Source organism: Electrophorus electricus, chromosome 17 (assembly GCF_041902795.1).
Source record: "Electrophorus electricus isolate QZ-2024a chromosome 17, ASM4190279v1, whole genome shotgun sequence".
Classification (NCBI taxonomy): Eukaryota; Metazoa; Chordata; class Actinopteri; order Gymnotiformes; family Gymnotidae; genus Electrophorus; species Electrophorus electricus.
Window position 1 is genome coordinate 3,120,930 of NC_137513.1, and position 26,571 is coordinate 3,147,500.

The window sequence follows — 26,571 nt, forward strand, 5'->3', positions numbered from 1 at the left end:
GTTTTTCTGAACTGCATGCAGCTTTGGTGAGGTCAGGATTCTGCCAGCCCCAAGCAGTGCGACTAGCTGTCTAACTAATTAACTACGCCAGGTGTCAGAGCTACATGAGGTTCAGTCAGATATTGTGCATAGAAGTATAACAGGTGTCACAGTGAATTTGGTGATCACATTGTGATTAGCATAATTTGTGGGAGTTCTGTGGAGAGCTTGTGCAAGGGAGACCTTTAACTTTTCATGATATTGATTTTGTAATTGGGCGACTAGTTAATGAGACCGGCTGGCTAGCAGTGTGGGGTGTCACCAGCTATCTGCCCTGCTTAGCTGAATAACTGCACATTCACATGACAGTCGGTTGTCATCTTTAAGGATCCCACTATGTCATGGCAACAGAAGTTAAAAATTTAAATGAAAATAATTTTTAAAAGTATATGGGAAGGAATGCAGGTAAATGTGATGGAGTAAAATCACATTTTCAACCCTGCAAATGTACATGAGTAAGAGTATAAATGAGCCTCTTAAAAGTAGATTTATTCAGTAACGTACGTAAGCAAACGTGCCCAGACTACATCGATCTACTCACACTGACCTGGGAGGCTGCAGACACACCGGGGGGGACTCCGTTTAACACCCTGACAGAACACTTTCATACTTCACACTCTCTGCCTGTCTTTTACAGCCTTCAAATGACTTTTTGTCCTTTTGACTAAGTACGCTTAAAAATAGTTGTTCGACCGGTGTGTTACCGCATGTTCGCCTCATGTTTCATAACGCGACAGTGGCCCGGCCCTGGAGGTGGTGGGAGTCTAGCCGTCTGGAGGAGGGCAGCGTGGCCGTTCGGCAGAATAGGAGCGTGGGTGTCGACGGTGGCAGGAAATGACACGGGATGTAGCGATTGCCCTGCTCCATTACCCCTACGGCGCTGCACTGGAGACAGCAGATGAGGCTAGTGTCTCTGTGTTCAGTAGTAGACCTGTCGGCCTCTCTCTCTCTCTCTCTCTCTCTCTCTCTCTCTGTCACTCTCTCTCTGGGTGCACCAGACCCATTAATCACCCCGACTGGTGACAGCCTAATAGAGCGTGACCCACTCATGAATATTTCTTCCCTTCTGGCCTGCACGTCAGAGCTGGAACTCATCTATTCGTCCTGATAACCTACAGCACCGTTAACTGCACTGTACCGCAAGTCTCACACACTGCTGGGCTGGCCTGAGCTCTGGGCTCTGGGTGCACGGCTGGTCTGGGATGGCCCGGGCTGGACTGGGCTCCGGGCTCTGGGCTCCGGGCTCCGGGCTAGCTGCCATTCCAGAGGACGTGGGGTGAGACAGCTGTAGCATTAGTATCGGGTCTCATCAGCATGGAATATGGGCTGTGTTGAGGTAGAGGAGCAGCAGACCTGAGGGACCACCCAGTGTACTGGCCAGCCACAGGACCGTGGGCGAAGCCTTCAGGGTTGAGCTCTGAACTCCTGGCAACCCTGGACTTCAGAGATTGATTGAAGTTTGATTTCCTGTCAGACACACACACACACATTTCCATTACTTGTGTATTACTGTAGGTAAAAAAAATATATATAAATATATAATTATATAAATATAAATATATAATAAGGTATAAATCTTACATTGACCAGGTTTGCCTTTTCTGATTTAATCCCTGTCTGGAGAGCATCAGATTGAGATTATACATGGGGGGGGGGGGTTAATAAATAATCCTACAAATGAAGAAAGAGCAGAGTGTTTTAACCCAGCTGTCCTGTGACACTGCTCCCTAGGACCTCTGTTATAACACGGATATTCACTACAGCGCGCAGCTGCGGGGGAGAAGCGCCTCATCACACACAACGTTCCAGCGACCAGCTCTGTGCGCTTGAGCTGATCTTTGTTTTCCTTTGGTGTACGTTCATTTTCTTACTGCTGCGTGACTGAACGAGTGCGTGAACAAGTGCGGGAGGGATGACAGACTCTCGCTTTGACTCGCTCTGCCTTTTTTCATTCCATAACAGACACTTCATTCGCTGTGAGAAGGGACGAAATGGGATTTTGACATGTACCTTTATTAAACAGTACAAAGAGAAATACCCCCCCCCCTCGTTAAGAGGAGGAGCAAGGGACAGAGATGGAAAGATAAAGGGCTATAGGTGTGGAGGGGTGGAGAGATGGAGGGATGGCTGGTGGAGAGCTGACTGCTCCTTCCGACGTGGATGCTTCCCTCTGCCTCCTTAGACCACTGGAACCAGGATGCAGGTGGAGGAGGCGCGTTCCCAGGACAGTAGGCATCGCATAGCAGAGGATGTTCAACCTATAACGTGAGGGGGGATTTGAAGCAACGTGGGAGGCTGCACATCACTGTCAGCTCGCCTTTAGCTGGGAGCTGGCTGAGAGATCAGAGCGCTGCGCTTCATGTTTTTATGCTCTTGTACAGTGTGTGTGCTCACTTTGCTGGCCTGGCTCAGAGCGGCAGGTCAGAGCGCACGGCTGAGACGTCACCGCGTGCAGTCTGAGAGCTCAAGGCACACAGCGGCTTTGGCAGAATACACCGCGTCACACTGCAGAAGACTGTTTATGCAGCCTGGCGTGGTTAATTCCAGCTCTGCAGAGAAAGGTGTGGGTGTGGGTGTGTGGATTGGGGGGTGGGTGTGGGTTTGTGGGTGTGGGTGGTATGTGAACACACTGTACGCCTGTGTTTGTGTGTCCATATGAGTGTAGGGGTGTGTTTGTGTGTGTGCGTGTCTGTGTGTGTGCGTGTGTGTGTGTGTGTGTGTGTGTGTGTGTGTGTGTGTCTGTGTGTGTGTGTGTGTGGAGTGGTGGCATGTGCCACAACGACAGAAAAAAAACGAATATTTTGAAATGTGATTTTAATAAGGAGACATTTGATTGGTCCCATGTGGGAAACAAAAATTGCCTTTTAATGCTTTTAGTTGAAAACCAAAAAGAGACAAAATAGAGATGGACAAACACCCAGCAGACGAGGGCTAGAAGGATGAAGGATGAAGCTGCTGGTCTAAGCAACTGCACATAACACGCTGGAGAAACTAGCACGCACTTCTGGAGATGACTAAAATACATGAACGCCCTCAGCCAGATGACTGCAGAAATACCGATGACCCATTAACATTACATTCATTGTGTAATTTCACTGCAAGTATAATCCTTTATGTTTTTCATTTTGTATGACTCTCATGTTACGTATTTTGATTTAATTTTCTATTAACAGTCATTATAGAGTTAATGTACTTTCGACCTGTGGCTAGCTAAAAGAACAGCTTGTGTTGCTGTTGTGTGATTTGTGTTTAAGTTTTTGTTTATAATTCACTAACCATCTTGAGAAGTACTGAGGGAACACCGGTAGTGAGGGACATTGATACTTAGGGAATATTGATAGTTAGGGAACACCGGTAGTGAGGAAACACTGATACTTAGGGAATATTGATAGTTGGGGAACACCGGTAGTGAGGGGCATTGATACTTAGGGAATATTGATAGTCGGGGAATATTGGTAGTGAGGAAACATTGATACTTAGGGAATATTGATAGTTGAGGAATATTGGTAGTGAGGAAACATTGATACTTAGGGAATATTGATAGTTGGGGAATATTGGTAGTGAGGAAACACTGATACTTAGGGAATATTGATAGTTGGGAATATTGGTAGTGAGGAAACATTGGTAGAGAGGGAACATTTGTAGTGAGGGAGAGATGTATTTTTATTGGTGTTCTGGTTAGAATATGATTTCAATGCTAATTTGTTAAACTTTAACAGTCAATTGTAGTAACATCTAAATGGGACTATTTACGTGCATTTTAATTAGGTTCTGGCAAATCCTAGTGATTCTTATAGACACATAATCAATGAAAATAGTCAATGTAGTGTGGGTGTTTAAGGGTGCGTGTGTTTGTAGTGTGGGTGTTTATGGGTGCGTGTGTTTGTAGTGTGGGTGTTTATGGGTGCGTGTGTTTGTAGTGTGGGTGTTTATGGGTGCATGTGTTTGTAGTGTGGGTGTTTATGGGTGCATGTGTTTGTAGTGTGGGTGTTTAAGGGTGCGTGTGTTTGTAGTGTGGCTGTTTAAGGGTGCGTGTGTTTGTAGTGTGGCTGTTTAAGGGTGCGTGTGTTTGTGGTGTGGGTGTTTAAGGGTACATGTGTTTGTGCTGTGGGTGTTTAAGTGTGCATGTGTTTGTGGTGTGGGTGTTTGTAGGCAAGGCAAGTTTATTTGTATAGCACTATTCATACACAGCGTCAATTCAAAGTGCTTATGTAAGGTAAATATGGAGTATTGTGCAGCCTGCTGAGCTCTCCAGGCTGGGTGATGGGCAGCTGGCACTGAAAGGCACTGCTGTGTTTATCTGAGACTCAGTGTAACAGACGCCTTTATGTTGCTGCTGTTCCCCACACCAGCCATCCCTGCTTCACCGAGTCCGAGGCTGCATCATGGGAGTCCGACTACTAATCCAGGCCGTCACAAGCCCCAGCCAGCGGCTGGCACTCTCTAAGAAGAAAAAAATTAATGACATTCTGAAAGATTTTTTTTCCATTTTCTCTCATCCCGAGTCCCATCGTGCTGGGCGGTTTTCCCGCATGCCTTTCCTCCTTGGCTGGAGAGGAGCAGTCAGAACCGCTGGGGCTGGCAGTGCAGCCTAATGTAGTGCAGGCCACGTGAAATAGCACGTGCTGCCGTGCAACGGCACAAGGGTTGGGGGTGGGGGGGGTCTCATCAAAGATCCCCCGTGGGACACGCTGGGTGACGGACACGACGGCCTGGGACTCGCAGCTCTGGCTTTCGCGCTGCGTGACGGCAGCAACCAAAGCCTTCCGAGTCCAGCGGGTCAGAACACCCAGTACCAAAGCAGAACATCTCAACATACCAAAGCCCAACCGGTGATGATAGGTCCAGCCACTGTGGGCGTCAACGGTGGTTTGCTTTTCCACTTTTGGAATTTTTAATTTAATATTTTATAGCTACTGTATGGATCTGTGGCCTTGTCAGGATGTTCTTAGCTGCTAAATCTCAGAATAGAAATAATTAAATTGATACCTGTCTGTAAAACACTGGTGCCCATAAACCTGGTGCCTGTTGCTAAACGTTGTTCATTAAGATTTCTTATTGTCCTACACACAAAATCCATTTATCACAACAGTCCTTTCTAAACCTTCAGGTGTAATGACTTGTATTTCAAAGTCAAATTTATTTATATAGCGCTTTTTACAACAGCCGTTGTCACATAGCAGCTTATACACGTGTCTGAGTTCAGGCCCCCAGTGAGCAAGCCAAAGGTAAAGGTGGCAAGGAAAAGCTCCCTGGAGCAGGAGGAAGAAACCTGGAGAGGAACCGAGACTCAAAGGGGGGGCTCCTCCTCTGGCCAACAACAGACCCCACAATAGTAACAATATAGACAATAAGGAGCAGAATAAGTAGTGAGAGTAAATCAATTGTTAAAATAGAAATCAGAAATAAGCAATGAATGTCTCTTCCAGTTTTCGAGTCCTAGTCTCGTTTCGAAGGTGAGCGTGTGTCCGAAACACGTCTTGCATTAGAAAGTCTGTCGAGGGCCACGGAGAAGTAGTTGGCTGGGGTGGAGGTGTGGTGGGCTACAGCAGGGGGGCATCAGGGTGTTGGGAGTAGCCGAGGCAGCTGAGACGGGTTGGGGCTCAGCAACATCAGGACATCAGCGGTAGGTGTACCTCGGCTGAAATAGATAGTATAGATTATTAAGCATGTCCAGGTACGAGGGTGTGTAAATTATGGAACTATAATGTGCAAAGATGGACTCTGATCTTACTATGGCAGCACAGCTAAAAGGAAAGAGCCAGAAGGAACCACAGGCATGAGAGCACCCTGGAACATCTGCACTCCACAGAGACAAAAGAGAAGTGACAGCATCATAACATCCCAGTTTACCAGAACTCTCCATGCCCACGGACCCCCAGATCTACACCTTTACCTAAGATGGGAAGTACTTAATAAAATGCTTGACTGTACAGATTCACAGGTTTTCAGCCTAGCCTTAAATATTGTCTGAGTCTTGAACATTTTGGGGAAGGTTATTCCATTCAACATAATGTATTCATATTCAAGAAAAATCCCTTAACCATAATACCATGTGATATATAATACCACATGCTCTAAAACTGACATCACAGCGGGGCGGTGTTTGCGTGTCCAGCCATATCTGAAAGTAAGATATAGGCTACAAAACTCCCATAAAACCTACATAGACCAAATACACAGAACGATAAATGTAAGCCAAGTAAAAAAAAAGGTTTTTTTAAATACAGTAAATATCTGAGCAATCATGCAATACAAATTACATTGCAGAAAGCAATTAACAATAAGGGTACATGAACATTAATATGTTTATTTAATTTTGTTGTTGAAGAAAAAATGTGATTAAATAGACACATTAACACTTAACAATAAACCCTGTGCACATGTATGCAGTCCTGAAGGGGCGTGGTTACAAAACAGACATTTACAGTACGTGTGGACCCCTTGCATGTAGCGGCCGTACCACGTGACGTATGGGAGAGGAGCAGTCTGTGACAGTTTTAGCTTAGAATATTGGAAGTTAGTTAACATCTCCGTGATGTGTGTGATCTTTAGTTACTCCCACTTTCCCCAGTCCCATTTGGCATTCACTCCTTCTGCGCCAACACTCTCTCTCTCTCTCTCTCTCTCTCTCTCTCTCTCTCTCTCTATATATATATATATATATATATATATATGTGTGTGTGTGTGTGTGTGTGTGTGTGTGTGTGTGTGTGTGTGTGTGTGTGTGTGTATACACAAACTATTATTATGCCCCAGTCAGCCCTCACAACCACTAATCAACACACATCCACTTCCCAAGTCCCAATCACCTGTTTATTGAATCACACACATCTGTTCCTCATCATTTCACTTATTTAATCCCCACAGATGCCTGAGTGTAGAACTTCACATAGAGACTGTTGAACGTCCCTAGCATTTGTAGAGACTGTTGAACGTCCCTAACCTCCATAGAGACTGTTGAACATCCCTAGCCTTTGTAGAGACTGTTGAATCTCCCTAACCTCCATAGAGACTGTTGAATGTCCCTAACCTCCATAGAGACTGTTGAATGTCCCTAACCTCCATAGACTGTTGAATGTCCCTAACCTCCATAGAGACTGTTGAATGTCCCTAACCTCCATAGACTGTTGAATGTCCCTAACCTCCATAGACTGTTGAATGTCCCTAACCTCCATAGACTGTTGAATGTCCCTAGCCTCTGTAGAGACTGTTGAATGTCCCTAACCTCCATAGACTGTTGAATGTCCCTAACCTCCATAGACTGTTGAATGTCCCTAACCTCCATAGACTGTTGAATGTCCCTAGCCTCCATAGACTGTTGAATGTCCCTAACCTCCATAGAGACTGTTGAATGTCCCTAACCTCCATAGAGACTGTTGAATGTCCCTAACCTCCATAGAGACTGTTGCTGAGGCAATTTTCTGAAAAGATTATGATGAAGCCTTTATGTTTCATGTTTGCTTTTGCAAATGAAACCATTTTTGACTTCATCACTCGTATCTCGCTCCTGCTTCACAATGTCACAACTAAATAAATTCTTAAAAACCCAGATGTGACCTCTGCATTAATGTTGGGAGCACTCTCCCTCTGCCATGATAACACCAGCCTTCTCTTCTTTACTAGTGATGAATGAGATACAAGGACGCATACAAAGAAATCCAAGACAGTTTTTGTCATCCGTTATCTCTGCAGATGCTCCGGAATGGCGGCTTCTGAATCGTTTTCTGCTCCCCCTGCACGTCTTCGGCCGTGTTTACTACGGAAACCACAAAAGGTTCATTCTCTAGTCAGTAAAGCCTTTTTGTGTGGACCTGGGGGTGCTCTGGGGGTGCTCTGGGAGTGCTCTGCCAAGCATTAGACTCCTGACACACACGGCCATGTTTTGTTCTAAAATGCAGTAACGGTGACGGATCCCATAATGCCCTGTGACATATATTTTTGGTGTCTTAATAAAAGTGCTTTTCTTCTAGAAAGCCTTCCAAACAGTTTGCTGGCACGGTGGTGGCATATGATGTGGAGGTATAATATAATGTGGAACTCCAGTGATCATTACGAATCCAGCAATCATTGCAACTCTCGAGTTCTTTCAACATTGTCCTAACCGTGCAAATGTGAAGCTATTTTGAAAAGATACGACCTGATTTAGAAAGGTCAACAAGATTTTGTTTCATTTCCTTTGTGTATTCTGGAATCTTTCAGAAGACTAAAGCTGTCTGGCCCTTTGTGTCGCGTCATACTTATTCCCCGGTGACGGAGTAAGAGTTCCATGTGACGAGGCGAGGCAAAGCAGGATGCGGGGACGAATTGTGTCGAACACAACGAAACAGTTTATTGTAACACAAAACAAAGATGGATACGTGGCTAGCAAGCTAACCAGGTTAAACATCGACAACACGCATATGCAAACACAAGACTTGTATACATGCACAATAACGATACACAATGAGGAGCAGGTGTGTTAAGACAGGGAGGGAGTGACCATACAGACGAACGGACACACACACGCAGACGCAGGGATGTCTCATTGCTGAGTGGCAGCACTAGACCTCATCACTGCCATCTGATGATCTTGAGTCATCAGCTCCAATGTTCATGCACACATTTGGGGGGAGGGGCCCTATCGTGAAACTACAGACGTGACACTACAGAGACGGACTGTCTCAATCGGACTTTCTTCACAAGAGACTGTTTTGCGTGTAATTGTGGGACGTCCAAGGATTTTAGTATTATTACTTTTCTCCCTGAATAGTTTTCACTTAGTGAAAGGAAATGATCTGTCTCGTAATATTTGTGTAACATCAGAACTTCCTTCTTATGTTGATTTTCTATTCGTTTGCCACTATAGCGGGTGCCGTCTAGTCGTGGCCAGAAAACTTCGTAAAGCCCGAACTTCTTGTTTTTATAAAAGCATATTTTCTGGTCATTTTCATTTGGCCTTTTGCTTGTTAAAAATAGAAACGGTTGTAAGAGTTTCGCTTCCAAAGACTCCAACCACTCTGCTCAGGCTAAACGTTTCCATGGACTCAATCAGAATACATCTGATACATTAAACACATCCACCTACTGTTGTTATCACATTAAGCAAAGGCTGCGTATTTTGGGTTTGCTTACGAAGGAACCGAACACGTGTTTTTACGCAAAGAAGTGAGCACGCAATTAAAGAACTTTACTAACACTCTATACCATTTAAACATGTCACGCAGTTGTTTTGATGGTAATTGAATTTTCTATGACAAAATCTGAAGTTATCTTATACCGGGAGAATGTTTTAAAAGGCCACTTATAAGGACAGGCACGTTGTTGTGGAAATTTACCCGAAAAACACGGTGTCTTCAGCATGGGATTTCTGGCGAGCGGATGCATGTAGACGGCTGAAAATCTGTAAGCAGGTACTTGTGTTAGTCCTAAGAAATGTTATGTTGATAAATGTACTGTACTGTACGAGAATATTCGATGTTATGCCAGTTAAGAGTATGCTAGTTTGGTCTTGCCCGCTAGGGGGCGTTGGCGCATTAGGGGGTTAAACCCCTGTCCGCGAGTGCTCCCTTTGTTAGTCATTGTCGCTACGTGTGCGTTAACTCCTGGCTCTGTTGCAGTAACGTTGGGTTGTGTAGTTCCCATTAATGTGCATACGTCTTCCTTTACTGTTACATGTACAGTCATGTCTACTGTACATGGTATGCGTGAGTGCCACTTGTGTTATATGTGTTTTGTGTTAATAAATGTGTTTCACCGTCGAGCGAGTCCGTACGTCCTGCCCCGCGCCTTGCAGCACTAGGGCCAGCTTCGTTACAAAGACGGCACGCCTGGGCTAAACTAACACATACACACAAAACACATTTCCTTCCAGCAATGAACTTTAAATGTATCTGAGTAAGGGCTGTGGAGAGGCACGCGGAACCCTGGGAGACCTCACGGCCCAGAGCCGATATGTAATTATACACAGCATAAGATGTCAAGTACCCTGTAAGTCCTCGAGGACACAATACCTGTTGCGCATTCTCTGGTACTGATTTCAGGGGTTTGGTATTGTTTGTGTCTTTTCTATATCCGCTTATGTTAAACATTATTAGTCCTGTGTGACTTCTTGCACTGTTCTGACAAACCCTGCCATGGAATTTTTAAGATAATGACCTCGAGGCATAATGCACAAAAGTAGCTTTGGTAGCCCTGTTTGTTTGGAGTGTTAGTAGCACCTTCCTAATAAGAGCATCTCTAAGTAGGAGCGCATTCTCTAGCCTCGAGGATTGCAGTGGAGGGAGATGAAATATTGCATGTGGCAGAGGCAGACGTTAGCCTTCATTCGTTGATTTTGTGAATGTGTGTGTGTGTGTGTGTGCGCACCTGTGTGTCTCTGTTCAAAAGGCCTATTAAACCTGGAGGTGTTGCTGCGTCAGTTTCTCATCTCCAAGGAAACCCTCTCCGTCCGCATGCTGGACGACAGCCAGGATCCCACCCCCCTCCTAAAAGAGATCCGCGACGACAAGACGGCCACCATCGTGGTAGACGCCAACGCCACCATGTCTCACGTCATCCTGGAGCGGGTAGGACATGCACCGGACACGCTTCTTTACAGATGAGAGACAAAGGGGAGGAACCGGGCATCTCGTGAGGCAAACCGCTGCCAAGATCTTGCACGGTGATCACAGTTGTGATTTAAAGCCGAACAGAATTTGATTGGCGGCCCACGAGCATGTGGCAGCAGGACGGTGAGAGGGTTCTGGACCGTCTTCAGCATGGAGAGCATAGCTTCTGGGTCTTCTGTCCCGCTGTGAGGCGTGAGGGTCCAGGTACAGCGAGCTCATTGATCAGCTCGGCGCTCCATGACGTTGGCCTAGCGCTACCGGCTCGCCCCACTTCGTTAAGCCTTTTCCATAACAAGCCGGCACCTGCGGGCTGAGCCGGTTGGCCACTTAAGGAGGCCCGATTAGACAGGGAGGTGGTAGAACTCGCGCGTGGGCCCTCAACAGCATATGTCTGAGTCGTAATTACAGCATGCCTCATTATTTCAGGAACGGGCCAATTAGTGGCTGAGGGAGGAGCAGAGGGCGGGACCTGAGGCGGGCTGACAGACTGTGGAACCTCCTCCACAGCCCATGGCAAAAGCCATCGTTACCTCTCCCGTTTCAAGGCAGGGACCACAAACGTCTTCCTCCCACTTTTGGTTTTTACCAGCTCCACCCTGCTGCCCCACTACGTCTCCCTCCGTCGTAGTACGGCTGGTATCTAGGAGGGGAAGGGCTAACGTGTGGCATGCAGTGCCACGGCCAACCGTGATTGGAGGAGAGCGCTATCTATCTCCTGTGCTGTACACGTGACGTTGCAGCCCCCTGATTGGCCAGCTAGCTAGAGAGGGACCCAGGGTGATGCCTCCCACCCAGACCGCAGGGTCAGTGAGGAGCTCTTAGGCTCATTTTCCTCTGGAGGTTCAAACCCCCACAGGGCTGCGACACAGTGGCTTTCACTGTTTTGTTTTCCACGCGAGCACTGCACACGACCGGAGTCCTGCGTTTGCAGTAAGGATCCGTGGATCACTCTGCTTCCTTCATGGATCTCCAGAGACCGTTGCTTCCTTCGCCGCCCCCCTCGTGAAGTTTTGAGGAATGCCACTCTCATTTGCCGTCCCGTGTCCTCTTTCATTTCCCGCCGTTTGCTCCATTTTGCCTTAATCAAAAGACCCGATGACTGCCACAGGCCATTCTGTGGCTTTTTCCTGTTGCTATGGTGACAGCGGGCACACCGCTTGGCCTGTGAGCAGTGCGGTTTGCGGCAGGATTCATTAGTCTCTCACTCTCTGTTACTCCACAGCCCTTCCCCCTTCAACCACCTCTTAGTATCTCCCTCACTCCAGCTCGCTCTCTCTCTCTCTCTCTCTCTCTCTCTCTCTCTCTCTCTCTCTTCCTGTCTCCCTCGGTCCCCATCTCTGCCTGTCCATCTCTCTGTCTCTCTCTGTCTCTGTCTCCCTTTCCCCATCTTCCTCCCTGTCTCCTCCCTCGCGCCGTGTCTCTCTCTCTGTCTCCCCCTTTCTTCTTCTTCTTCTTCTTCTTCTTCGAGAGAGAGAGAGAGAGAGAGCCGAGGAACAGAGGGAGGAGAGCTGGCTGGGCTCCAGTGGGTGAGGAGCGCGCAGCAGCCAAGTGCAGTGAAGCTGCCAACATCCACACTGATGCTCTCGTGCACCAGCTTGGGCTGCAGGATTCAATTACATGGTCAATTGCAAGGGCAAATCTTACATTATAAAATACTTACACAAGGACAAAATTATCCTAAGCTGGGAAAACACTTGGCTACCGTAGATACTTTCCTCCCACTCCTGCTCACTCACGCGCTTAGCTGTAGACCCCCTATGCATGTCATTGTTTAACTTCAAAGCACAGCATGAAATATGCATTATAAAGCTAAAGGCTCCATCCTAAGGATGCTCATGTCATCAGACTTGGCTAATTTCTTAGCCTCAACCAGCACCAGCTTTTCAGCCCTTTTTGGGTACGGACTGAACCATGCAACCTTCACTTCAGGGGGGTGTTTGTGGTTGGTTTGGTTTAATTGTTTGTTCCCCAGATTTCTCCCAAGCAGTGGGCCCAATCTTCACCTAATTACATCTTGCTGGTCTGATGCATCTGGCAAAATCCATTAGTCTCCCAGTACTTGATGTGCAGGTCTATTATGCAGGTGCTTTTGGCTACAGGAAGGACTTTTTCTTTTTTATTTTCCGGGACACTAACCTCAAAACACTGAGTGCAGTTTCGAAAACGATGCAACACCGTCACCAAATCACGAGAACCCTTTTGATTGTAGTATAAACACGGATACAATAAATATGACGTGTTTATGGCAGAGCTGGTCAGACCTTACAAAAGTTACAGAAAGACTCAAAAAAGCCTCGTGCACACAAATATGGGTCTTATTATTTAGTTAGCAGAGAATTACACTACTGGAAACAAAAGGACACGTTATCTATTGATAAACACAATGTTGCCATGATTACAGTCAGGCAGAGCATGTGCTTGTGACTGACCCACTGAGTAAACGTGTCTGTGCGTGGGGAAGCTGGCCAGCTGAGAAAAGTGTGACCAGTACATCACAGGGAAAGTGAAGGAACGCCCACCTGATGGCAGCTGCGTACCATTTTACAGACGTCCACTTCAACATCTGCAGTCTGTGTAATGCACTGAGACGGGAAACAGCACTGCGGCGAATTGCGTTTGTGTTGTCAGAGTCTGAGCCGCTGTTTTGAGAATGAAATGAGCGTTTCAGTAAGTTTCTCCGTGTGACGGCGGGACATGGGGAATCTTCATTTGTGAACCTCTTAGCTTGCAAATGTGCTTCTATTCACATTCACGTTAATTTTTCGCTGTTTTCCAAAACAGTCAACAGACATCGCACAGACAAACGCCGAACCCCAGTGGATTACTGTACGACCAGAAACACTTCCTAACCCCTTAGAGAAGTGACTCACACATTTATATGGTGGATTCAGAAAGCATTCAGACCCTGTACTTGTTGCAGACTTTATGGTGTTGTGGATTTGGTTTTGAGTTGATAAACTATCATTTTTACCCATCGGTCTACAGTTATTCACTTATATTTTCAAAAGGAAAACATGTTTTTAGATAGTTTAAAACTGAAATCTCTTATTCACTAAAGTATTTGGACTGTTTTCTCTGGAACTCCAGACTGTGGTCAGTTCAATTATTCTTGAGATGTGTCTAAACCTCTACAACGCCTCTAGTTGATGTCCACCTGTTGTCATTTGGAGAGGCACATGTTTGTGTCTTTAAGGGCGAGAGTTTATGTTGCACTGTCAGGACAAAACCAGCCACGGAATCCAAGAAACTGTGTGTCAACCTCGGCAATCAAACGGTGACGAGGCGGAGATCAAAGCAAAGATCTAAAACAATACAAAGTCTTTGAGCGTTCCCAGGACCACGGCGGGCTCAGTCGTTTTGAGATAGAAGAAGCTCGGTACAACATTGAGCCTTCCTAGAGTCGGCGGTCTGGCCAAACCCGCTGTCCCAGTGAGAAGGACATTTGACAGGGAAGGAAGGAAAAGCCCGACAGTCACTCTGAAGGAGGTGAGGGAGTTGCCGGAGTGGAAAGACAGAAGACCTGCTGAGGAGAAGGCATGACAGCCGTCTTAGTGTTCGCCAAATGACGTGTGGAAAACGAATCCGCTCCATGGAGACAACAGCTGAACTCCTTGATGCTTGTTTGTTGGTATGTGAACAAAAAATATCAAAATTCAATTAATTCATGATCTTATGCTTTTCATTTGACAGAGACAATGTAGAGACGTTGATAAAATAAAATTCTCCATTTTTGATCCTAATAAAATTATCTGCTTGACCTGACGGACAACATTTAAAACGTCTAAGTTTTGGCCTGTAGAAATGGAGAAATCAGAATCTGATGAAACTATTGAGAGTTGCAATATCTAACAAATCTTTCAGTGCCAAGAATGATAAGATCATTTTGGTAAATGTAACATGAACTGAGAAAAGATTTCCCACGTGTAGCATTAATGTTTCCTCTGTGTATGCCGTTTCTTGTGTTTTGCTCAAATGATGCCTCAGACCAAATTCTTTGCCGTACCAAACTCTTGGAGACTCTTGGAGAATTTTAAATGAACACTGGATGATCCCAAAATGATAATCACTTATTAGTCAATTAGTCATTAGCGTTTATGTGTAAACAGTTTTCTGAGATGTGTTTTGGAAGGATGACTCTTAAATGGGCGAAAGGGTTGAAGCCATTGAGAAAAGAAGATTTCAAACTCTGGTCCTGTTAAACCCACAGTCCTGCAATTTCACATTATTTACAAACACACACACAGACAGACACACACACAGAGAAAAAGAGACAATGACTCATGAAAGGCGTAGTAATTAGATGAGGGGAATCAGAGACGTTATTGTATGTGAAGCACTTATTGCAGAATGAATAGTTCTCCAGCAGTGTTTAAGACTACAAGAGCCCAGAATGGTGTCTGAATATCCCCTCCTGCTAGACGAGTTTAACACGTTATTCTTGGAAATAGCACACAAATGTTATAATTAGACTTTTGAAAGTAATATGATTTGTGTTTGCATGTGTTCTACAAATCTAAGGGTTTGCGTGAACTGTCAGGAAAATTGTTTAAGAACTCCATGCAACTAAGAAAAACTGAAACTGTTCAGTCAAAGTATGATTTTTACAGTATCCTGCAAGTTGTTGTAAGACTTGGGGGTGACATGTGGCTAATAGCCTGACCTGAGTTCATTTCCAACCTCAGTTTCTAGCACAGCTTAGGCTGGCGGGGTAGGTCACTGGGGTAGGTAATTAACTGATACTGTGGTAAAATGATAATGACTGAGTCTAGCAGTAATTGCTTAAAACACGAATACACCCAAGCCTGAGAGGGGCAGCCCTCCTGCAGAGGGAGGAGGCAGGGTTAGGGAGCCACTTAGAGCCACTTGTAAGACCCAGAGCTCCACATTATAATAGGTACAGTAGGTAGGAGGCTACAGCCTTTCACACAGGTAATTCATGCAAAACCGAATGAGAAAAGTATCAGGAACGTTTTTGTTTTTGTTTTTATTAGCACTGGAAAAAAACGCATGACCTGACACGGAAGAAGGAAGCCAATCTCACACTTCAGTTCTGTCAAGGCAGGTTTGGAAGCTTCAAGCCTTGCGATATGAGGACAGAGAAACAGGTGTTAGGAGTGTGAGTTCACGGTTAGGAGTGTGAGTTCTGCGTGAAGAAGACTGCTCCAACAAGCCACTTTGGACCGGACTTGTTCTCTGCTGTCAGGAGGCTGGAGATTATGCCCACTTTTGCCTATTCCGAGTGCCACGCGCACCTGGTAATAAACGCGTCCGTGTTTAAGGATGGAGAACGACGCGTTCGATGGACCTCTTGTCTGGTCCTCTGAGCTGGGCTGAGCAACGCTCTTCTCCTCTCGGCTGTTTGGCTCAGTTGCGGTGTTAAAAAAAGAAGGTGACGGTTTCTGGCCTGGCACCAAAGTGCTGTCTGGTTCAATACGTTCCTCTTGCTCTCTCTCTCTCTCTCTCTGTCTGTGTTTGTCTATATCTTTCACTCTATCTATCTATCTCCATCTTTCTGACTCTCTCACATGCTTGACACAGTCAAGTCATGTGTGAAGTATAATACTGCCAGAATGCTTTACTGGCGTGAATGTTCTAAGTTTCGTTATTGCCAAAGCACATTAATATAACCAGGAAAGGGGAAAGGTAGGACAATAATAACAGAAAGTATAACTCAAACCCTCAGTCAGGGTCTGACTGACTGAAGATGTCTCAACAATTACTGGCTGTCTCTTAGGCTTTTCTTTCTTACTATTCGTTCTCGTTTCTTTCTCGCTTTTACTCGCTCACTCTGTCTCACTCTCACTCTCTCAATCTCACTTGCTTTCTCACTTCCACTGACTCTCTGCAGTGTAATTCATATTGCTATTGATCATAATTTTCTGGAGTGCATGATTAATGACCACGTTCATGGAAGACTTTATGAAAAAAAAAAAGAAAAAGATTTGAGAGCTTATTTGGAACGACTGCATAGCTTTTACTTCGCTTTCCTTTGTAAACAGGAAATGCATCTCTGTTTCACTGGAGGCTGATGGAAATCGATATCTTTTTATTTCTCTAATGACGCTGAGGTCAGGCTGAAGAAGGGGACCTTCTGTATCACTGACTCATCCACGTTATACAGGCACTAGAAGGACAATACAAACGCCATTACACACCTGCACACACGCACATGCACAAGCACACGTGAAGGCTGTGCACATGCCTACAGTTGCATGAACCCACTGGTGCATGCGCACAGAGGCACACACGCACACCATATGCACATACATGTGCACAGGCACGCACAAATGACTGTGACATTTGATTTAAATGCTTTGTTTTGTGACTGTTTCCTAGGAGACAGTGGCGTCTTCAGAAATAGGGAGGCTCAGCTGGATAAGGGGCACTTGTCTTTTTTCAGCTCCAATCTGACGCCGAACACGGCTCTAAAAGCTCATTGTGCTCGCCGCCTTCCCACAGAGCGAAAACAACCACCTCACGCACGCCTTGCTCACTTCTCAGAGAAAACCAAGTGTGCCGTGTTTCTGAGCCTTAGCACTACTGTTAAGAAAATCAGGCTTGCACTATGAGTTTAATAATGGAATGATTTTGATTCTCTCTCTCTCTCTCTCTCTCTCTCTCTCTCTCTCTCTCTCTCTCTCTCTTCCCCTGTGTCCCAGGCCTCAGACTTGGGGATGCTCTCTGTGTACTACACCTACATCTTCACTTCACTGGTAAGTCGTCAGTCTGCTCCTCTTTCCCGGGACGTAGTAGCACTAGTGCCTCATGCAGACGAGGGCATTTTTCAGCTCTACCTATCACGTGCCTCTCGCATGCCTCTCGCGTACCTCTCGCATGCCTCTCATGTGCCTCTGACGTGTCTGTCACATGCATCTCACGTGCCTCTCACGTGCCTCTCACGTGCCTCTCATGTGGAGCTCGTTAACAGAGTGCTCGTTAAGAACGTTTCTGCCAAGCTTTGGGTTCCTTCTGTCCTTTTGTTCAACGAAATCTCAGCACAGACTGGTTTTGTTTAGGGTCAACATTAAAACTTCCCATGCTGTTTACATTCCTGCATCGTGCATCTGTTATGCAAACAAACTCAGAAAAGGCACTGTTGCAGTATTAAAGGCTCTTTCTTTAAGAGAAGAAACTGAAGCTTTTATTTAGGACAGTTTTCAGAGCCAGGCGTAAGCAAGCAGGCTGTTTTTTTTTCCTCTGGGATTTTAATCCAGGTGACCTGGGCAGCTTCTGAAGAGTAGCTGTCCAGGACAGTGTGTAGCCGTGGGCTCCGGCCACAGCGTGGGGGCTGTTTGATTCTGCAGTGACCCCTGCCCCTCTTCCTCTGTCTGGCCTCCCTCCTCATTTCAGCGGCAACTGTTTTCTGAAAAGGTGGGTACAGTGGGGGTCCGTTCGTCTTGCTGACGTGACCTCAGCACTGTAGTGGGACCACTGGGAGATAAAATAAACTAGTTCAGGGGCTGCCACAGGCTTGAGAGGTCTGAAGGGGAACGTGAGATGAACACAAACCATCGCTCACGTGGCCATTTGTGAGTCACGGAGACTAAACTGTGACCCGGGAGCTGCGGTGAAATATTTTTAATATTTTGGCAATCGGAGGTCAGCTGAGGAAGGTGTAGTGCTGTGAGGAGAGTTTCATATTCCCGCTAACTTGAAGTGATACCGTCGGGGAATTACTTACATCCCATGTGATTCTGGCTGATGTATTGTTTGAGCACTTTCAAGTGGTTATGAAATGATTCCCCAATCTGATTCAAGAGAGATTGGTAGCAGAGAATCAAAGGAATCCAGAACTCACCCTCAGCTGTTGCGCACGAGCCCTGCAGATGAACCCCTGGTTTCACTTAGTAGGAGCGCGGGAAAGCAGGAATGATTATTTCATTCTTTCCCAGGAAGTGGCTTCCACAGCAAACACTTTATATTATGTTACATAACTTCCCGTAACTAACATTTACAGTGATAGTTACCATTAACAATCCAAGAGCTTCAGCATTTAAAAACTGATGAATAATATTAACGGAGTCGTTCTAATTCTTAACATTTTTCAAACTCAGGACCACGTGAGGTTTCCCTCCTTTCCGCACCTTCTGTCCCCCTTGAGGTCTCCTCCAGCTGTCTTCACATGCTCATCGTAGTCTCTTTTCTCATGGGCAGCTTGGCAGATTATAAATGCAGGCCTTATTTACTTCATTAGCATGACTTTCATCTTATTAACGATCACTTTTTCTATGTTAACATTTGCTGTTAAAAAAGTTCCTTAAGAAAACCTTAATTAAAGTGTTACTGAGCAGTATGAATCCCATCTAATTGAGATCCTCCGGTCTGTTCCTCACTCTTCGTGTTTGTTAATCTTCACTTGTGAGCCCCCATCTCCAACTCATTATCACAGAGGAAGAGTGAGTACTCCCCGCCCCCAAACACCACCTCCCATTAAACGCTGGGTTCAGGAAACTAATTGTAGTAATGACAAGACAGGAGTAAATACATTTAGTTCTAGTCCTGGGATACCAGGAACCTCTCTGGCTGTGTGGTTGCCGGTGACCTGTGACCCATCACAGGTGACCCATCACTGCCGCTGTTTTGGATGGGCAGACGTCCCTGGACAGCGCTGGGCTCGTGGATTATGTTACAGGGGTGAGGAGTGTTACTGGAGTGTTTTAGGTTTGAGACCTGGGCTGTTTTCCACCTGTCTTCAGAGACATGGGATTCTGCATCCTTTAGATGGTAAAGGCAGGCTCCCCTCTGATACTCTGGAAAAAATGCCACATTATCACAGCATTCCTCTTGCAACTACAACTGCAGGCTTGTGCCCAGTTACCGTTGTAACATTACACTCCGATGGAGTGTCCACATGTAAGCAAAAAATGCTAATTCACATTGGAACTGAGTCACATTGTGTGTCTTGACAGTGAGGTTCTGACACTCAAATCAGGAAGATGCCATCATTCGTTTTTGCTAAGGTGAGTGTTTCCTTAGACTTCATGAGTACGTGTTCCAGGAGTGCGTGTTCCAGGAGTGCGTGTTCCGGGAGTACGAGTTCCGGGAGTACGTGTTCCAGGAGTACGAGTTCCGGGAGTACGTCTAGAAATCACCAGCCTTTTATTGGGAAGGAAAAGTAACATACTGACATTTGGCCCTGGAGCTCTAGGGCTTCACTCATAACTCATGGTCAATAATGACCTCTGTACTGTAGCCAGTAGAGAGGAAATGGAAAAAAAATCCTGAACAGGGCTGATCAGGAACCCAGTTTTTTATAACGGAAAAGGAATAGGACATTGAATAATATCGCCTCCTTGCGTTCAGGAAATGAGGCGTATTGGCAAAGTCTAGTCATTCGTCAGTCATCCGCAGCTCTGGAGCAGCGAGTGCTTGCGCCTGCAGCCTGCACCAACCATCCAGAATTAAAGGGGCTGATTAAATCAATAAAAATCCCTCATAAATCCTTAAAGAACACCAGCTTCTCCCATTTCGCTGGTGTTATTGAGCACCCAAGTGGCGACTCAACAGGTTCAGAGAGTTCATTTGTATATATTAAAGTCTGAAATTCCGGCAGCTGGCGTCAGGAGACTGCTGACTCATGCTCCTGTGTTATTGTATGCGTCCAGCATGTGGTCAGTCAGCCTGTAGCTCCCATCGGACCCGCCTGATTGGCCGTGTGCTGCGGACCCTCGGCTTGGTTTGTTTTCCCCTCTGAATGTCAATAATAGAAGCTTCTGGAGAAGGAAAGCACGGTTGCACTGAACAGCCTGGATGAAGGGCATGTGAACCCATATGATGGAAGTAAACAGAAAGTTGCGTGGCTCGGTGAACCCGAGAAATCTCTTCATTGCTGGCTCAGAGACACCGAAATAATGAGAGCAGACATTACACGCCATGCTTGGTCCAGAGAGAACGCAGGGCAAAGAGATAGCAATAGCTCAGTCGAGCATGCAAACATTTACATGGAAACATAGGAGGAGTATGACTCACAGACAACAGTGAACACAGCCTTCAAAGACATCAATTAAGATTTTAGAACAGGAGGAATCCAGTGTTTGGCACGTAACCACATGGGCCTTGCGACCTGAATGCACATACAAGCTCCTCTGTTGGTTTTAACTGAGATGTAGTAGTCTGATCCTTTATTTCACAACACAGATTTTCACTCGGTGTGTATCGGTACCCCCAAAATGCGAGTTTTAAACGGGCTGTGTGTACACCTGTAGTTCACCCGACAGAGTGGGCTGTGTGGTGCTAGTAGGACCAAGGCTATGGGTCTGGTTCAGAGGGAGGGGATACACCGATGAATATATACGTCGCTCCGGTTAAGCATCCAACTGCTGGAAATGTGAGTCATTAAGAGGCTTTTGTGCCTTTTTGTGTGTCATGAATGGAGAAGTTGCGTGATCTTGTATAAACAGCCGGGACACGATCTACCAAGGAAGTAAACAAGCATGCCGAGTGCTTAGCTAGCACTGAGCAGACAACAGCCACGTGATGAAGGGTCCCTTCCAGGAGCCAAATGCATGCAGAAAGACGACAGGAGACATGGAGAAGGAGTGGAGTGGAGAGAGAAGAACGGAGAGAATGACAGAATGAAGGAAAAACAGGCCGATGGGGTGTGTGTGTGTGTGTGTGTGTGTGTGTGTGTGTGTGTGTGTGTGTGTGTGTGTGTGTGTGTGAGAGAGATGTATAAAGTGAGAGAGTCCCAGCTCTAGCCTCACATTCAAACCCCACCCAATCCAAACCATCTTCATCCCCATTCCAACCTACCCGCCAACCCCATCCAAACCTAACTCCACCCCAACCCCATCCATAATCCCACCCGACCTCACGTGTTTACTAAGCACTTTGTTTGCTTTTAGTTTGTTTCTGTGTGGGATGATGCAGAAATGCACCAGCCAGGTGATTTAGTGACTTATTCTGTGGAATAAGCCCTTCTGTTGTCTGAACGTAATGCTTGCGTTTGCCTGTGTGTGCGTGTGTGTGTGCGTGCGTGCGTGCGTGTGTGTGTGCGTGCATGCGGTGTGTGTGTGAGTATATCATCATCTCTATCTGGGTATTGCATCATTTCAGTGCCATTTGCATGGCGTCCCATCTCTTACACAGAGCCTCATCTCTGTTCAGTCTGCTGCATGTGTCAAAGTTGACTGCCACTGGGTGCCCATGAGCCTGTGTGTGTGTGTGTGTGTGTGTGTGCATTGATGTAGTTATAAAACAGGCCTAATCTCCAGTATGTGCCATATGCAGCCGACATAAAACTGAAAAGATGGCAAATCAAACACATAAACCAAGTATATTTATATAATTATTTTTTCATTCAAGCTGCACTGTGTTATATTTTTTAACCATATCTTTAAGTTTCTAATATGAACTTACTAATATGGCTGTAAAATTAACAAACCCCCCTACATACATACATACATCCAGCTGTGTGTCCATCTGCCCTGGCTGCGTTACACCCCAGGGGAAGACCTGCTACACTGGCCTGGTTTGGGTATGAAATGTTGTTATTTGTTACATCATTTCTGCCTAGTCTACACAAATCTTTCACATGAACTATATTACTTTAAGTTGTTAACTTACTGCATGGACTTTAGTTTATTTATTTCATTATTATTACAATTCATCTATCTGTATTTTTCATCTTTTTTGGTGCAGTTTGTGTTAGATTTTTCAGAGCAGTCGCCTTCTCCTGTGTTTTGCCGATTTGCAAACGTTGCTACCACAGACCTCTCTCTGCCTGTCTGGTGTGCCTGTTAAACAGCTGTAGGTGTGTGTGTGCGTGCAAGGGCAGTTCCATGCATGGCCAAGGAGAGTTCAGCAGGTCAGTAGGTGTCAGCCCAGGCCCAGGAATACTAATGGGGTGGAAACAGAACACAGAATGGCCATCTAATTCACTGGTACTCACTACCTCAGGCCTCAGGCCTCAATCCCGATCTTTTCAGCCACTCCATCCCTCAGCTCCCCAACTTCTCAACTCCCCAACTCCTCAACTCCCCAACTCCTCAACTCCCCAACTCCTCAGCTCCCCAACTCCTCAACTCCCCAACTCCTCAGCTCCCCAACTCCTCAACTCCCCAACTCCTCAACTCCCCAACTCCTCAACTCCCCAACTCCTCAACTCCTCAACTCCCCAACTCCTCAGCTCCCCAACTCCTCAACTCCCCAACTCCTCAACTCCCCAACTCCTCAACTCCCCAACTCCTCAGCCCCTCCGCTCACACCAGAGAAGAGAAGAATCACATCAGACATGCACTGGAATAACTTTGCAATGGAAATCAGTCAGCTGAGCCCAGAATCCTTCTCACTCTTTCTTTATCTCTCTTCAAGTCTTTCTTCCACATATTTTTTCTTTCTTCATCCCAGTGTTTTTTTCAGCTACTGTACAATGTCACACTCGCTAATCGTATCTCGTATGTTTGTGGATTGTATGTTTATTACATTCTAGGAAAGTCTTCCTTACTATGTAAAAAACTAATCTCAGGTTAGATCTTCTTTGTCAGTTTCAGCAAAATGGGCCCGACAAAGTAAAATAGTTCTTAAAAAATTGAAAGGGTGAAGAATTTCAGTGGCTTAGGTTAGGATTGGGTGTTGTGTGTTGAATTATGCTGAATAGATTTGTATTACATTACAGTATTAAAATGTAACATTTATGATTTTATGACACAGCAAATGTATAAAAACAAATGTGTGTGTGTTGGTTCTACATGTATGTTGTGAATGTGTGGGCCACTGGTGTGTGTGTGTGTGTGTACTTATTTCTGTGCAGCTTTGCGTGTGTGGCAAGCATATGCGTGTGTTCGTGTTGTTGTATGTGCTGTGCTGGACTATTAACGAGGCGACTGTGTGAGATGCTCCAGAAGATGGTGAATAATTACGGCCATCAATTGGCCATCGTTAGAGTGCCAAAGCCATGAGCTGCACAACACCCCCCAGGAGACGAATTAAGCACTTCCCAGAGAATCTGTCGTTAACAAATGAGTCTGATAGAGACTTCTGAGAGAGGCCATGTGCTGCGTGCGGCGTTGGCCGCGGGGCAGGACAGGCGCAGGGGGAAGGTCGCCCGCTATCAAATAACACGCGCGTCCACCTGTCCAGGGAGCTGGCACAGTCTGTCCCTGCTGTGTTGGCGCTTAGCACTGACCGCAGGGCAAAACACCACACCGTTTAGACCGGAGCAAGCTGCACAGAGCAGTAGTAGTTCCAGTCAGCTGGTGCTTATGGAGGGATGGAAAGGACACGGATCTGAACCGGTCCGGACTGGTCTGGAGAGGACATATGGGGACAGTATTGTGGGGGCGGGTCCTTGTGGGCTTTCAGTAACAGACTGAAGAAGAGGTCTGACACTTCTTCCGATACCCTTCATTCAAGTAGCCAAGGACAGAAGGGGCTCTCTCTCTCTCTCTCTCTCTCTCTCTTTCTGTTTCTCTGTCTCTCTTTTTCTGTCTCCCTCTCCATCTTCCTTTCTTTCTCTCACTTTCTCTCCTGCCACCCCATCCGTTATGGGGGCCATCAGAGTGATTTGTGTTCCTCCAGGTCCAGCCTGGACTGGGTGTAATGACTCGTGGCAGCTGGGCGGTGGGAGCCAGTCAGGAGGTGTGAAGTCATTTGTAGGGTTGGGGAATGAGGAGACTGGTCCAGAGTCGGAGAAGGCCCGCTCCACGCTGCCTCCCAACACCCTCACCCTGCTGTTTGTTTGCTTCTTCATGTTTCATTTCCTCACCCAGCAAGCCCAATATGCACACGTGCATGCACGTACAAACACACACACGCATGGCTGACGAACTCTGCCAGATGCGTCATCGTCACACAGCTCACAATGGGGAAAAGTGCTTGACGTTCACCCTCATGCGTACGCGCACTCACACACACACACACACACATACACACGCACATGCACACACACATCCACATGCGTGCAAGGGCAGACACAGAGATGTCTCATTGCTGAGTGGCAGCACTAGGCCTCATCACTGCCAGCTCATCTGATGACCTTGAGTCATCAGCTCCAATGCACACACACACACACACACACACACATATTTCTTCAGATTTTCTCCCTTTTTGGGGGGCCTTTCTAAGTACCCATCCTGTGTACTTAATTCTCCCCTGATCCCTCTGGCATGTGAGCACAAACACACACACACACACACACTCACATTTGCTGTCGAGCACTGTCCTGTCTATTGATCACTGGGCTGAAGTGTTGAAGACTCCTAGACCCCAGCAGATGAGGAGAATTATAGCCTGTACGACTTAATCTTTCTTAAGCGTCTCACACACACACACACACACACACACACACAGATGTCCTCTACTGGCAGATCATCTCACTAAATACAGTAGTAACTGTATGTGGTGGGTGTCCCATTAATTATACACTTATTTATGAAGTCGCAGTAAACGTTTAGCAGTTTTCCTTCTTATGTTTTATCTGACAGGTGTGAACCACTGCTCATGTGTAGAGGCCTCATGGCCTTCTCCTGTGCTGGAATCAGTAGCGTTCATGCCGAAAGCCGTGCTGTATTGGACCACACGAGCACATGGTGGGGGAAGCCTGTTATGTGGCTCCTGTTCGGGGACTTGTGTGTTTAATGCTTTCCCATTTAAGCAGTAATGAAAGCTTGCAGGAGGCGCTGTCTTATTATTCTCGAGGTAATTCCGCACGCCGCGACTTCTGCGCCGACGAGCACGATCAGCTGTAAATGGGCTCGGCGGGACGCGGCCGGTGCCGCGCACAAGCCTCTCCAAAGAGGCGGATGCCATCGTTTCCGCCCGGCTTCACGGCAGGGGCCGTGGCGCCTATCGATTAGCGTCTGCCGGCTTGATTGCTGACTCTGTTCCCCCCGGGGCCTGATTGCACCCTGCTGACGAGGGCATTATCTCCGATTACTTCCACGCGCGTTCGCCTTTTTCAACTGATCTAAACGGACAAGTGTGGGGCTGTATTTCCTCTTAACTGTGACCGCTCACGCGTGGCCGTGGGCAACGTCGCGAGGAGATGGACTGCGCCATTTCCCTGCCCCCCGGCTCAGGGTCAGACGCGGACAGAACCTCCTGCTTCGTCAAACGCTCTGAACAGCTGTGTGTTAATCAGGCATCACGGCTGAGTGCCACAAGCTCTGGAAGCTCCTTCCCCGCTCATCTTGCTGACGTGAATCTTGCCCCGTGGAGGGAGGGCCAGCTATTGTTGGCTAACCTTTGCTCCTCTCACGCCGGTGGTGATACGTCCCCCTGCTGCTCCTCCCAGCTCCTCTTCCTTTTCGCCCCTCACTGCCGGAGCATTTAACGAGACGTTATTCTATTCATGCGTGTTCGTCCCCGAGCTTTTGTTTTGACGTTCTGTTCCATTTCATTAAGATGATCAATTTGCCCACCTAAGGCTCTTGTCACGGTGAAGTGTCTTTTGTCTTTGCTGGGGCATTTTTCTGATGTGGGATGTGCTCTTTGACTCAAGAACACTTGGGCAAGCACATGAGGAGTCTTGCAGCCATGTGTGCAACTCCCTGAGATCATACATCATACAGCGTGGGGTCATAGTGACTAAAAAACAGAGGGTGAACAGTGTCATGTGACATCTTACTGACACAAAAGTAATGTTCTTTTTAACCTTTTTTGCCAAAAAAGGTCTGGAAATTCTGGGGGAGAGTGTTGACAGTGCGATGTCATAGCAGTCTGCCTTAAATTCGGATCCACCAAGCCTTTCAGAGCACAACACAAAGCTAAAGTTAAATGTCAAGCATATGCAGGTGCTAACATCTCTGTCGCTTTTGCTGTGTTCTGTCGCCGCAGCTTTGAGTAAGGCATGGCTTCAGCTTCCTCTGAAAAGATATGACAAGAAAGTTCTGACAGAACCAGTCCTAGGTGGTCTTTACAGGGAAGTAAATATATGTACTACAGCACAGTAAATATAATCAGTACAGTACAAATACTACAGCACAGTAAATGCAATCTCAAGCTT

At 46.4% G+C, this 26,571-nt stretch overlaps 1 protein-coding gene across 1 annotated transcript in view; it reads left to right on the forward strand.

Moving 5' to 3' along the window:
* The window catches only part of grik4 (glutamate receptor, ionotropic, kainate 4), a 217,597-nt gene that overhangs the window by 140,137 nt on the left and 50,889 nt on the right, over positions 1-26,571 (forward strand). Inside the window, exons 6-7 of the mRNA XM_035534393.2 lie at positions 10,408-10,586; positions 17,288-17,341. Of these exons, the coding sequence (XP_035390286.2) occupies positions 10,408-10,586; positions 17,288-17,341 (233 nt within the window). The remainder of the gene's footprint in view (positions 1-10,407; positions 10,587-17,287; positions 17,342-26,571) is intronic.